Here is a 14064-nt window from a genome sequence, read left to right as displayed (position 1 = left end):
TATGAGTAAAATATAGACGAAAGCAATTTTACAAAGGTCAGTATGTCTAATTACAAATGACAGTATAATGTTGAAATAGAGAGTTGAAGCCTACTGGGTCATTATGAGCTACAACACCATATGTGACCACAAACTCAACTATATTCTTGCAATCAGCCTACAACATAGAGCAAGCAGCATCTGGAACAATGTTGTACAAACAGTCTTGCATTATTTCCACTTCCTAAGTGACACATACTATCCTTAAGAGTACTGTTTTACAGTCAGTTTCACTGTCCCTGAACCACATTATTTTCCTCCTGCCAAGCCTTCTCTGCAATGCTAAAGCCTTGAATTAAGCAAGTCTAGATTTCTTCAGGTTCTGAATCTCTGGTCTCCCTGCGACTTCTTTTCAATTTACATGGGTTTAATATTTACAATCAAAATTATATATTCAGACACTAAGCATTAGTCTACAATCAGTGGTGTGGTATTTCACACAGACAATGAATACACTGCCTATGAAGTATCCAATTTAGTTCTCAATACTGCGGCAAGTTTCAATTTCTTTAGTTTTGGAACTGAAGAGACTGTATAAGCACATATTCACTGTATACAGTTAAACATGCAAGAATACACATGCATGTCCACATGCACCACAAACACAAAATTATTTGAACATATAGAAAATATCCATATAAAAATCATCTTCTTTACGAAACAGTGAGAGTCAATATCCTGTTGATGTTGTTCAATCATTTCAGGGGCATTAGTGCCTCGATGCAAATCCTAAATATGATCCCTGTTTGACTTTGATAATACACATTCCAAAAGGTGAAGGGGTCAGGTTTCTTTATTAGGTAATAATACAGATTTTCTTTCGTAACTGGGAGAATAACCCACCCACGTCTATACATTCTGTTCTAAACTGTTTTCTGCCATACTGGGGATTTTGAGTTCGGAAGGAACTACATACCAACTTGTGCACTTTTAGCCACTCCTGTCATGATTCACTGCACATCCTGGTGCATTTAGCCTGCATGGACAACATGTGCATTGTGATGCCGTCCTTACATCTACACGCACTTTCTTGCTATTTCCTTCCAACTAATTACAATTACATACTTTACACCCATAATTCGAAGCAACGTTCTGTGAATGGCATTGTGTCTCTGCACCAGTTCAGGCAGTTGCCATGGGCATCTAGAGCGCCATCTGGTGCATTCACATTACAGGCGATTTATGGGTGAAGTGAGGGTACAGTGTTCATCAAATGACTGGTTCAGACAGTTTCCTACGATTGCTCTACACAAAGTCAGAAGTTACAATGCTGGCCGTCTTATGCCGACCATTGTCAGTGACCCGTCAATTCCATGGTTTTCTAAAAGACTTAATGATCCATGAAACTTAATGCTTGGCTTGTTTCCGGAAAATACAATGATGATACCTTTGCTTATCTATATCACTGTTTAACCTAATTTCTCTGTATATCAGCTCCTAGCTGAACGGATTTCGTCTGTGAACCAGCACGACATATACCGTTTAGACATTCAGTAATTTTTTAACATGACAATATAGACATGCAAGGTGCAAGAGACTACATTTCGATCTAAGGGCGGAAAGGTAGCCTAGCGGTTAAAGTATTCCCTCCTACCAGGAAGATTTAGGTTCGATACCCGGCGATTTAGAAAGCCATGTTTGTGTCCCTTATCATGAAATTGCTAAATCCACAACTAAAGAAGTCTATGCTTGAAATCAAAATATAAAAGAGAATGTAAAATATAATTAATCAATAACCAATACTGTAGGCATTGGATGACGAAAGGCGTCCCGAGCGTGATCTTCTAGGCAATTGACTTCAAAACTCATGTTTTTTTCACGCATTTTTCATTTGTAGTAACACATTTAACGTTCCCAACACCAAGCACGTGTAATCAAGATTATGAACCAGAAAAAGCCAGGATAAAATTTCATGTTCAAAAAGGAAATGAGCTTCATGTGTAGTAATGTAACCATCTGACATCCGGCTCCGTGTAAGTGCACCTGAACTAATCCTTGCCAAAATATTTCCGCACAATGCCATAGTATTGTCAGCATTCCAGCACACGTCATCAGCAACAACACCCGGGTTCTGCACTATAAGTCACGACGTTGGCCATCACCTTCAGCGTCCGTTACGACAAGGTCAACTTAGACTTTAGGAAGCGGAAGACCATGCCTAAATTCTTAACAGTTGGCAGTTAATTATTAACCTTAATACGGAACGTCTCCGTGTCACACCTGGCGTGAATTATGACGTCTAGACCTAGTCACGATTGAAACATGCATTCTGCTTCAAAATATTAATTTTGTTTGTTGTTTGGTCGTTGTTTAACGCCACATTCTGCAGCATAACAGCGGTTTGTATTTGTCAACCAAGTCAGCCAGTCTGACCACCCAATCCTATTTGTCGCGTGTTTTAGGAAACTGCAAGTGTCTCGACCGTGAATTATACGGGGTTGGTTAGTTTGCTGGTTAACGCCACACTCCGCTACATAAAGACATCATGTAAATAATCGAACCTGGACCAGATAATCCAGTGTTCGATAGCATGAGCATCGATCTACCCAAATGGGATATGGTAACATGTGTCAGCCAAGTCAGCCAGCCTGACCGCCTATCCTCTTAAGGCCAGCATGGGTTGCTGACGACCAATTCAAATTATGTTCACATTTATGGATTGCAAACTCTGCAATTTAGGTCGAATACGTTTCATAGTTCGTACACAAGTCAATACAAAATTCAAATGGATGCAGGGTGCCGTTTGATTTCATGTTCCCAGCAATCTTAAACTAAAATGTTAACTTTGCTAAATGCCAAATATAGTCATATAACGACTTTAAAACGCTCTTTATAACAGTTTGACTTTGTGATCTTGAGTTCAAATTGAAAATATTGACTTAGTATCACCGACAGGGGACCATTGACAGCGGTCAGCTTGGCTCTGTCTTTAACATGGGGAACCGTCAACGTCGCACACCAGTAAAACTTGTCAAGTCTTGTGACTATTTGCTATGGTCAAACACATTAACACGGTTAGACAAGAGAAACGACCAATCACAAAAAACGTGTTTGCATACAGGCGTCAGGACGGGAAGCTGGGCTCAATTTTCTAGCACCAACAGTCCCCCTCCCCTTAAGCCCCCCTCCGCTTTATTTCTTTCATCAATTCAGTCTTTCTCACAATTTTGACAGATTCTTTCTACCTCAATCCCCTTTGAAACGGATTTGACTTCAAAACATCTCAAATTAATCCCCATCCTTCACATTTCAACAATAGTTATAGCGTCTGAATTTCCATTTTAAAAACTTTCACTGACTTACAAACAATTTAAACACCTCGCACTTCAACCTGTTGACAATGCAGTGCAAATATGTGCAGAAATGCAGTTTCTGGGGTTGCTGTTAGTGTTTTTCACTGAGTTATTCGTCCAGGGGTGTGCCCTCGACAGCGTCTATACACAGGTATAAAAACACGATGAGACGTTACATGTACACACACGCTGCTAAAGGAGGATTATGGCTCCAAGATGTTCTGTCGAGTTTAGGTCCAGACACATAAGTTCCAATATTGAACTGAGACGTGGTAAAGTTTAGGTCTAGACGTTGAAGTTCCAAGATTGGACTAAGACGTGGTAAAGTTTATAGTCTAGACGTTGAAGTTCCAAGATTGAACTGAGACGTGGTAAAGTTTATAGGTCTAGGCGTTGAAGTTCCAAGATTGAACTGAGACGTGGTAAAGTTTATAGGTCTAGACGTTGAAGTTCCAAGATTGAACTGAGACGTGGTAAAGGTTATAGGTTTAGACGTTGAAGTTCCAAGATTGAACTAAGACGTGGTAAAGTTTAGGTCTAGAGGTTGAAGTTCCAAGGTTCCAAGTTCACATTGAACTGTGAAATAATGTACGAAGCATTTTTGTGACATAGTAGACAGACCAATTTCCAAATGCCAATTGCCCTTGCTTCTTGTCTCCCTTTAACGCCGAATCTCTTACAGTTACCCTTTTATCTCTTAGTTGAGAGCCTCTGGTATCTGTGTATCTCTTAGCCGACTCTATTACAGGTCCCATTTAACACGACGCGTAAAGATCCGGGTTATAATTGGTCTACAGCAATCCATGCTTGTCGTAAGAGGCGACTTACAGGATCGGGCGGTCAGGCTCGCTGACTTGGTTGACATAATATGTATGGCATCGAATCCCAACTGCGTAAACCGATGCTCATGATGTTGATCACTCGATTGTTTGGTCCAGTCTCGATTATTTACAGATCGCCGCCATATTGCGATGATATTGCGTTGATCAACGACCAAATAATCCCCCTACACTACAACGGACGAGGCTGTTAGCGCCTCATTAAACACATCAGTCAACTGTTCCTTTTTCAATCTTACCCAACTCTCAGCCCCCTTTAACACTCCGGTCGACTCTGTTGAAGTAAGTGACGAGGGACCTGTACCCCATTGCGGGCAAACACCTGAACTGACCTACATTCCAACGTTAAAAAACATCACCAGGGAGCATGTGCTTATCTGATCTCACAGATACTGATGGATTACAGGTTTGTGTATGAAGTAATACTATGTACTTAGAACTAGTATAATAAGACTATTGTTGGATACGAAACAACTGAGAGGGAAATAGAACTATGTACCGGTAAACTGTAGCATGACTAAACAGTTGTCGAGGACTTACGTACCGTTAAAAGTAAGGATACAAAGCAATTGTGTATGATGCAAAACCTATGCAAGTAAAACTTAAGGATACAAACAGTCGTGTGTGAAATAAATAAAGCAATGGGCCGCAAAACGTTTATTATATTAATGTGAAACTACCGGTATATTTATCATTCTTCTTCTTCTTCTTCTTCTTCTTCTTCTTCTATCATCCCTACTGCGTGGGTCGATGCTTATGCTGTTGATCACTGGATTGTCTGGTCCAGACGCGATTATTTCCGACCCCCGCTATATAGCTGGAATATTGCTGAGTGTGGCGTTAAACAATAGACCAACTAGTTTATTCCCCTTATGAGAACCCTATTTACAATATACATGTAACTTCAGTATAACGTATATATGCTTCAGTATACATGGACGTGTGTATAAAAATAGACATGAGTATACACGAACTTGTGGCCAGACACAGACATGAGTACGCCTATTATTGTGGACTGTGCATATGACGCACACGTCATTCTGTTAATAACAGCGGCCCCTTTGTTACCACTGTTGCTACCTCGCCTGCTACTACCGCTACTCCTGTGGCTGGTATATTACACTCTGCCAATTACGATATTATTAAAATTAAACCTCAGTAAATATCCACTTGGATCTACAAATGGTAAATAAATGAAACTGTCATCGAGCAATTTCCACACAAATACGATAGATTATCAGCGGACTGTAAACCTACCAGCGTCAGACCCCGACATCTGTATGAAGGTCGCGCCAATGACCGGCTCCGTCCAGGCTGAAGGCGACTATCTCAGCCTTGATAAACACTGTATAAATCATACACAACTAAACATTCAATAAATGATTCTATATCCACTTGATACCATCACCCTAAGTGTGAAAGAGACTTAATCTACGCTGATAATACAATTCCGATCCTGATATCTTGTGAGTCGTGATTACACATATTAATCCTTCACGGCTTACTGTTATCGATCACCACGGGAACATTTCTTTACAATAATATTTTCACATAACCTTCAACTTTTTCATTTTGAATTTTGAATTTCAGTCTTATTTAAGATCGTACTAAACTTTTCAAAAGCACTGTCTGCGAAAGACATGCCAACATTCTATTTTATTGTCTTTATCCACCAACCAATAAGTTAACTAGAACGACCCACATCAGATAATAAAATATGTCCCAAATCCCAGTGACGCAGGACAATTCGAAACTACGTGCATATTTACCAAGATAAATACATCACTATAAATATCCCATCTGGCCCGTTTTATAGTCCAGCAGTCCCTTTAACTCGCGCCAGCGCCCGACCAACTCTCAGCACTCGCTGACGGACTTAGTCGGAGGAGCTACCGGTTTTCAACATTACTTGGTGATCAAGGGCTAATGTGAACTGTAAGGAGCTTGCTTGATCTGCCGACATAAACCTAATATAATGCTTGTCAACAAAACGAAGAGTCAAAATTATTTACAGGACCTTTAACGACTTGACTACTGTATTTAATGAATAAATATTAAAATATTACATTTTTCCGTTATGGTGATGCCATCAAAAGCACACGGATGTTACAATGGACACGATTTATACACGCATTTATAACTTAAATAAACAAAAATTGTTCAAGTTTTTAAAATCATTAGCTTACTTATTCGACTTAAAAAGCTCGTAAAAACATAATGACAATTCAATAACAGGATTTGCCAATAGGTTCATGATGCTTTCATCTTTAAAAAATCAAAAACATGACATTCAGTAACAGATTTTTGCCGCTGAATATTAGTTAACGATGTTATGTAACATCATGTATCACCTTCAGACGAACGTCTAGCACGTCTTACATGATATATGTAATACTTAGTAATAATTTCTGGGCATTGTTGTAATCAGACTAGGAGTTCAGTGGCTGAGCATCAATGAAACCACTTGGCACATGGATGCAGTGGCGGGTGAGTGACGACATGACAGAGAGGATATCCTCATCTGCCCCTGTTGTCGGGAGCCTGGATTTGTGTAATCACCCAAGACGTATCATCATGCCACGGCAATTACATAATGGGATTCAAATTACACCCCCTGGCTATCGAATTCAAGGGGTACATCCTTTCGCCAAGGCAGTATAGGTTGTTGCTGGTGTTGGGTTAGGTGCTTTCGAGGTTGCCTTCGCCGGTTGGTATGTCGGCAGACCTCAGTATAGGCGTTCGTATATTCTATGTATACTCTGACTGGAACAAATAGTTGGTTGATTTGTTGTTTAAAGCCGCACACTGCAATATGGCAGCTATATGGCGGAGGTCTGTAAATAATCTGGACCAGACAATCCAGTTATCAACAGCATGAGCATCGGTCTACGTAATTGAAATATACAAGTGATATGGTTGAGGTGATATATATTAACTGAGTGAGTGAGTTTAGTTTTGCGCCGCTTTTAACGATATTCCAGTCATTCATGACAGGAACACCAGAAATGGGCTTCACATATTGCACCCATGATGGAATCGAACTCACGTCTCGCGAAGGTTTTAACCTTTAGGCTACCTTACAGTCCAGACTGTTGAGTGAAGTACCGTTATTTTCGACTGCCATAATACGCTCACACAATGTTAAAATACATACAGTCAAGGTGTTAATATCACTATGGACCTGTGTTGTTAAATCAGAATTCAGCTATGGTAACGGCCTTTGAAATGGAACTGACAAATCAGAATATAATTTCAAACGACAACTATTACACACTGATCAATAAATTGTCTCCAAATTGAGTCCTGACATACACTGGGTGAGTTGTATAACCGTATACAGCACTTGCCCTTCCAGAAAAAAAGTGAAAGAAAATACATAGAAGTCGACAACGTTTGAATCTTGGTATGCGTGTAGCCATCATAAAGATCAATTGCATAAGCAGTAACAATTACACCACATTCAGTCCAGCCAGATCTCATTGACAGCATTTCACGACACGACGGAGTATCACCACTGTGATTTATCGCCCTTTAATAGCCACATGTCTAGTAGTCGAGCGGACTATTCAACTATGCAGAGAAAGAGGGTGATACCATTTGACAGTTATTTAAATTCAGTATCAATTAAACTCGCTAACGCCATTTGAAATGAATACGTTGCCTGTGAAGAAACTGCATATGTCAATAGGGGAAATACGGTAAGTTTAATAAACCTGCCGATTCTTCGATTCACTTCAAAAGGTATCAATAGCGTTTACAGCACATGTGAATGCTGAACATTATAAAGACTTATGAAGATCAAGCTACACATTCTCCACGTTCTTCACTTAACGGCCATGGATATTCCTTATCTAAAACATTCGGTTGTAATTTGTTTTGATTAAAGACTTACCAACACTGAGACTTGGGATGTTTGAAAAAAAAGCAAAATGTCCACAAGGGTATATTAAAGACTCCTAGTTCAAATAAAAGATGGTGTTGCTCTTCACAAAAACGACAGCCACTTCTCAGCATACAGGCATACATTCACCTCCATAGATGTGTTACAGAATGTTGTCTATTTCAGCTTACTTGGGTGAAACTACCTTCAAAATATCCTACTATGTAGTAAACATTATGTAACTGGGTGCTTCACTATATCAATCTGTTGACTTGTGTAGAGTAAACAGTATCTAACAAGGTGCCTTAAATCATCACACCACAATATGTATAATCGAAAACGTTTCTGTACTTGGCGGTGGCGTAGCCTAGTGGTTAAAGCGTTCGCTCATCACGCTTAATATCCGGTTCGATTCCTCCCATGGGTACATGTTGGGTGACACCCGCCGTGATATTGCGGAAATATTGCTTAAAGCTTCGTAACGTTAAACTCATTCACGTTTTCTCACTAGATGCCTTGAATATGCCATTAGTCTCAGATTAAACAGCATCGCACAAGATATATCTAACATATTACCTATGTCTGTGCTACGGAGGTATGACAGACGTAGTGCTACGAATGTCGTAAGTCTATGCTACGGAGGTATGACAGACGTAGTGCTACGAATGTCGTAAGTCTATGCTACGGAGGTATGACAGACGTAGTGCTACGAATGTCGTAAGTCTATGCTACGGAGGTATGACAGACGTAGCGCTACGAATGTCTTAAGTCTATGCTACGGAGGTATGACAGACGTAGTGCTACGAATGTCGTAAGTCTATGCTACGGAGGTATGACAGACGTAGCGCTACCAATGTCGTAAGTCTATGCTACGGAGGTATGGCAGACGTAGCGCTACGAATGTCGTAAGTCTATACTACGGAGGTATGGCAGACGTAGCGCCTAGCTTTGTGAAAGGTGACCCTGTATTGTACTTGTTTCTTTAACACACCACTTTGCACGTGTAGAGTAAACAATATGTTAGTGTGTGCCTTTAATATCGTCATACTTGCGCAGAGTAAACACCTGAGGAGACACCTTATTTAATTTCCTGCATCATGTCAGCAGAATTGGACTGAAAGATGTTGTGGTGAATAGATCTGGGATATTTGTCATGACAGAATGGAGATACTATACACCGCCTAATAGATGATACACCAGCCCCTTCAATCTATCCCCATGCCTGTGTTATTGTGGGCTAACGCGGTAATCATTTTAGTGTCTATTCATCTATTATCATCTAGTCATTGAGCAAATAGCCTTGTTATTGTCATAAAGGAGAAGAACGAAGACAAGTCGGTGATGTTCATACACATCAATGTTGCCAAGCTCGTGGAACAAGATACATCTCCCCACATACATCCAGAGATCGTTACAGGGTTGTGCTCGGTCTTTGAATGTATCTTTGCTTGCTAAACGCTGCAGGCAGTGAAATAGCCAAACGAGTAAAATGTTCGAGAGATACCAATTGCAATTCTTGCTATTTCTATCTGTTTGTTAAAGATTTCATTAAAAATACAGGATCTTTTGCTCTGATATTACATCAGGAATACGGATCGTATTCGATACCTCTACAGAACGGAGGAATATGCATCAGTTTTGATACCTATGCGGACCACAGGAATATGCAGCAAATTTGATACCTCCCTAACCAAGGAATACAGAACAGATTTGATACCCATAGATATCAATCCACAGTAGAAAATCTTAATAGGCTCGACCACGTGACAATTGCCCCTTGCATTATTAGTGAAGACAGCTCATAAACCGCACTCAATGATGCAGTCCAATTAGACCGTCTGGACGTATCATCACCGTGATTACATAATGTATGTGCCTTATCCTCCCTTTCACGATCCTCAATAAGTGATAAGGATGGAGAGGGCCGGTGAACCCCTCCAGAGTCCATCTGTCAGCTCCCATGAGACCGTCTAAACGCCGCCATATGAGAGCCCAGTGAGCAGAGACTGGGATTACACAGGTATTGATTAACATTTGAGGGTTACTCAAGCAGAATAGTGATTATACTATGATGTCACTGATATTCCTAGGATAGATACATCTAAGATAGATGCTTCTGAATCAGCTGTTTACACAAGGTTTAAAAAAACAGTATACTGATTCGGAAAGTGTGCACAATCTGACCCACCGGTACCAAACGTATAGTCTGTCTCACACTATATATTCCCCTCCTGCCTAACCCTCCAGTGCTAAATCCCTTACTCGATCAAGTCAAGATTTCATGAAAACGAATCTCCCATCTGGCTGGCACTCCTTTCAATTTAAACGGGATTATTTGGTCACTAAATATATATATTCAGAGACTGAGCGTTAGTCTTGGAAAAGTACATCGGACTGCGCACACAGTTTCGTCAATTTCCTTTAGTTCTTTTCCGCCACACGAAATTGTGTGATGTATGTGAAAACTGGTATCGCACAATGGCCGTCGAAGAAAAAAGTCGAAATGTTTGTGAACATATTGAATTTGAGATCTGACGCGTGACTGCAACATATGTGCATTTACTTTAACCATCGGGCCGAAAACAAGCCTATGCTCTTTTTAAAGATATTAATGATATACATGTAAACAGTCCGACCTGTATGGGGACATGTGGCAGTGAAGTGTTGGAGCGCCGCATCACACAACATACTGATCACAACACACAGGATGTCACACCTAGTGGCCACGGCGCTGATGTCGTTTATATCATCCACGGGTTGTGTTGTAAGACACGGTTCCATCGTAGTACGCATTTGTTGCATCAACGGCATGCTAGAGCACGATATCATACACCTATATGCTGAAGGTCAGAAATAAAGCAACCTTGTGTATTGCTGTTGTTATATACACATCCCTATTGTAAATGTGTGGTTTTGACTGAATCGTATAAAATATACGCACGTCTTCTCAAAACGTTGCGTTATTTCTTTCCATCAGTATACATAACGAAAAATCCGTTGTTTCCTCAAGAACACAATATTATCCTTTTTTATTAACCTTTCAAAAAGGAAATAATTTCATCTCAAATTAAAAGTAAGTTGAGCTGTGTTATACAAGACGACACGATAAGAACCGAGAATATAGACTACACGACACTTACTCGCAGAGTGAACTTCAAACATGTTGATCAACTGACTTTACAACAGTCTTTCACAAGCTATATGAAAAGTCGTTTTATGAAGATTATTTCTCTGTCTCCCTATAACTTCAACCGTTGACTGTATGACTTTATAATTTGACCTAAACCGCTTCGGGATATACAGATAAATTAATACGGTTCCATTATATATACAGCTTAGCAATGAAATGTAATAGTCACCAAGTATTAAGTCAGCTCGTAGAGATCATTAACATCAATACAATTACAATGAGATTCGACTCAGTTTCCTCGTTCATGGTGTTTCCACGTGTCAGTAGGATGTACTATACGAGGTGTGGAACAATGACTTCTGAATTCTCGATATTTACAAAATTTACACATCCGTTTTAGCGGTAACGATTTATTTTTAAGAAGAACAGGCACGTCATGACATACAACTAATTGTACTATTAAAATTGACAACACGAAAACAACAAACATCGTCAATTTTTAATACACCTTCCAATCTATACTTTATACCTTCATAAACAATACTAACAAGTCTGTACTGTACGAGATGTAGTAAAAGTTGTTGTCACCGCGAAAGCAACAGGCAAATATCGTCACCTTCCCACTATACTATATATCTTTTCAAACACTACTATCACGACTATATAGCTACATAGAGCCTATACCACCCGTTGGGCCTATACCGGGCAGCTGTAAAGTATATTTAAACAATAACCTTGCCATTTTCAGGGAACATTCGATGGCACTTGCTCAGTCATGAACAAAACGTTTCTTTCAAGCCACGTTGCACATATCGCCTACATGAAGACCTTCCTGTACAGCGGGGTTATTTTGTGCAAGTAATGCAGAGAGAATGTGCGCTGCAGGAAATGCTACTGAGAGTCGGTACTGACTATACATGCCTGTGGTTGCCTGTGTAGTACAGGCTGACAATATACAGTATTAGTCACGTGTCACGTCAAAGCGAACACAATTCATGCACAATCCAATACAGACACTTCGGTGCATTAACGCAACAATGACTCGGCTGTATGTAATTTAATTTTCACTTTTGTGATACTATTAAAGTAATATTTATATTAAAATCGAACGTTTGCATCCCTAGGAAGATTTGTTTTCATTTTACACAGGCGACCTAACTGGCATTATATTTCAATGAATATGTACTATGATCATATTCATACCAAATAGTTGTATTTAACACATATACTTGTACTGTTCTATAGCAGATTTATCGATCGTCCTGGCAGAACGGCACGTTAATATCATTAAATAAACCAACACTGTGTATGATGTGCGGTTGAATTTATAGTGTGTGGACGAGAGCGTGTCCCACTTCAGATAAAGCTGCAAAAAATGGCTAGCGAACACGTTTTTTAGTTTACGCTTATCTATTCACTGGCAAACTGAAGGCTACTTTGCTGTTAAGAAAATATTCAAATTCCTCGCCACGGTATTAAGTGGATTTATCATGGCCTTGGTGTTATGCATGATACTGAAATTGTGTGAAAATTGTCGTCTGCTGTATACCTGTGATTGTGGTGGCGAGAGAAGCAAACAGTCTCCAAGACTATGGTCTATAACCAGGTTCTTCAGAATTGCCAAAAAAAACCGTACAACTTTTTATGGGTCGAACTTACCTGTGTATTGTTCACCTGGTCGATATTTCGTAATGTCCGAATCGGTGTCACTTTCGATAGTTATCTTAAATCCATTATTCCCGGGTGATATCAGCTCGGTAGTGTGAATGGGCAATCGGGCACATATCCTCTTTGCATAGTCATATGACTGGGACACACGTGCCGACGCGATCAGCAGTAGAATACAGGTAAATATACATGGTAATCCCTTCGCTCGCGACATCGTGTTCAAGTTCACCATCAGTCGACAGTCATCTAGCCGACCACAAAATCCCGAACCTTGTCTCCGTACAGTTATCCACAAACACCACGAAAAGTTGTGTACACCCTATCGGTAGTTTTCATGCATAGACCGTAGTGTAAAGCCAGTCAGTAGATATTCCACGGCGATACGAGTGTCCTCGTCGGGAGTTCTCTCATTGGCTTACGATCACTGCTAACTCCGCCCCTTTCTTTCTGACGTCACAGATTATGAGCATGTCTGTCAGTTTATCACGACAAATACACATGTACTATGCCTCTAGCCGATAGCGGCCAACAATTGATTGTAGAGCAATGGAACATATGATCGCTAGGGTAGCGAAATCAACGGAGATATCCAACCGAACGCTAAGAGACTTTATGTGTAAGCCAGCACACCGTCCACGATTCGATAGACCCAGTTTGGCGGGCAGGCACACGTCCCACTACAGCCTGTTGATAGGGCAGCACAACCCGAACAACTACAAATGCGTTGGTTTAAGTCCATCACTTAATATTGGTTGTAAACTTGTTCGTAAACATTTTGCAATTTTCTTTCGACACGCAAATACTGATATCCATTGTTCAATATGTTTGAAAAAGCACATTCGGTTCGTAAGGAACATTCACCCCATAATCATTGTGTATTTTCGTTATTTCGCTTCATCTGACATCAATGTTCACGAATTTAAAATAAGTAAAGACACGCTCGAAAATGTCACATGGCGAACGGCTTCAAAGGCTATGTGATGGAAAATGCCCCATATGCTTAACCCCCTAATCATAATAATGATTCTTATAACATAGACACGCTTCAACTCCGTTCCATCTGAGCGAACTCTTATAAGCCAACATCCCTGTCTTTATATGTAAAAAATACACAGTCATGTAATGATGTGTTATTACAGAGCTACCTTAACAACAAACAAACAGGTTGTAAATATTGTTGACGTTTGACTGAAAAAAACCAACAAACGTCCTTTC

At 40.1% G+C, this 14064-nt stretch overlaps 1 protein-coding gene across 1 annotated transcript in view; it reads right to left on the bottom strand.

Annotated features, from left to right (window-relative positions):
* LOC137286377 (spondin-1-like) overlaps nt 1-13237 on the bottom strand; it is a 115299-nt gene extending 102062 nt beyond the window's left edge. The window contains exon 1 of the mRNA XM_067818193.1: nt 12841-13237. Within this exon, the coding sequence (XP_067674294.1) occupies nt 12841-13081 (241 nt within the window). The 5' untranslated portion in view covers nt 13082-13237. The remainder of the gene's footprint in view (nt 1-12840) is intronic.
* Nucleotides 13238-14064: the final 827 nt, after the last annotated feature.

Source organism: Haliotis asinina, chromosome 6, assembly GCF_037392515.1.
Source record: "Haliotis asinina isolate JCU_RB_2024 chromosome 6, JCU_Hal_asi_v2, whole genome shotgun sequence".
Taxonomy (NCBI): domain Eukaryota; kingdom Metazoa; phylum Mollusca; class Gastropoda; order Lepetellida; family Haliotidae; genus Haliotis; species Haliotis asinina.
The sequence above is the reverse complement of the archived record's forward strand: the minus strand, read 5'-3'. Positions and strand labels throughout refer to the sequence as shown.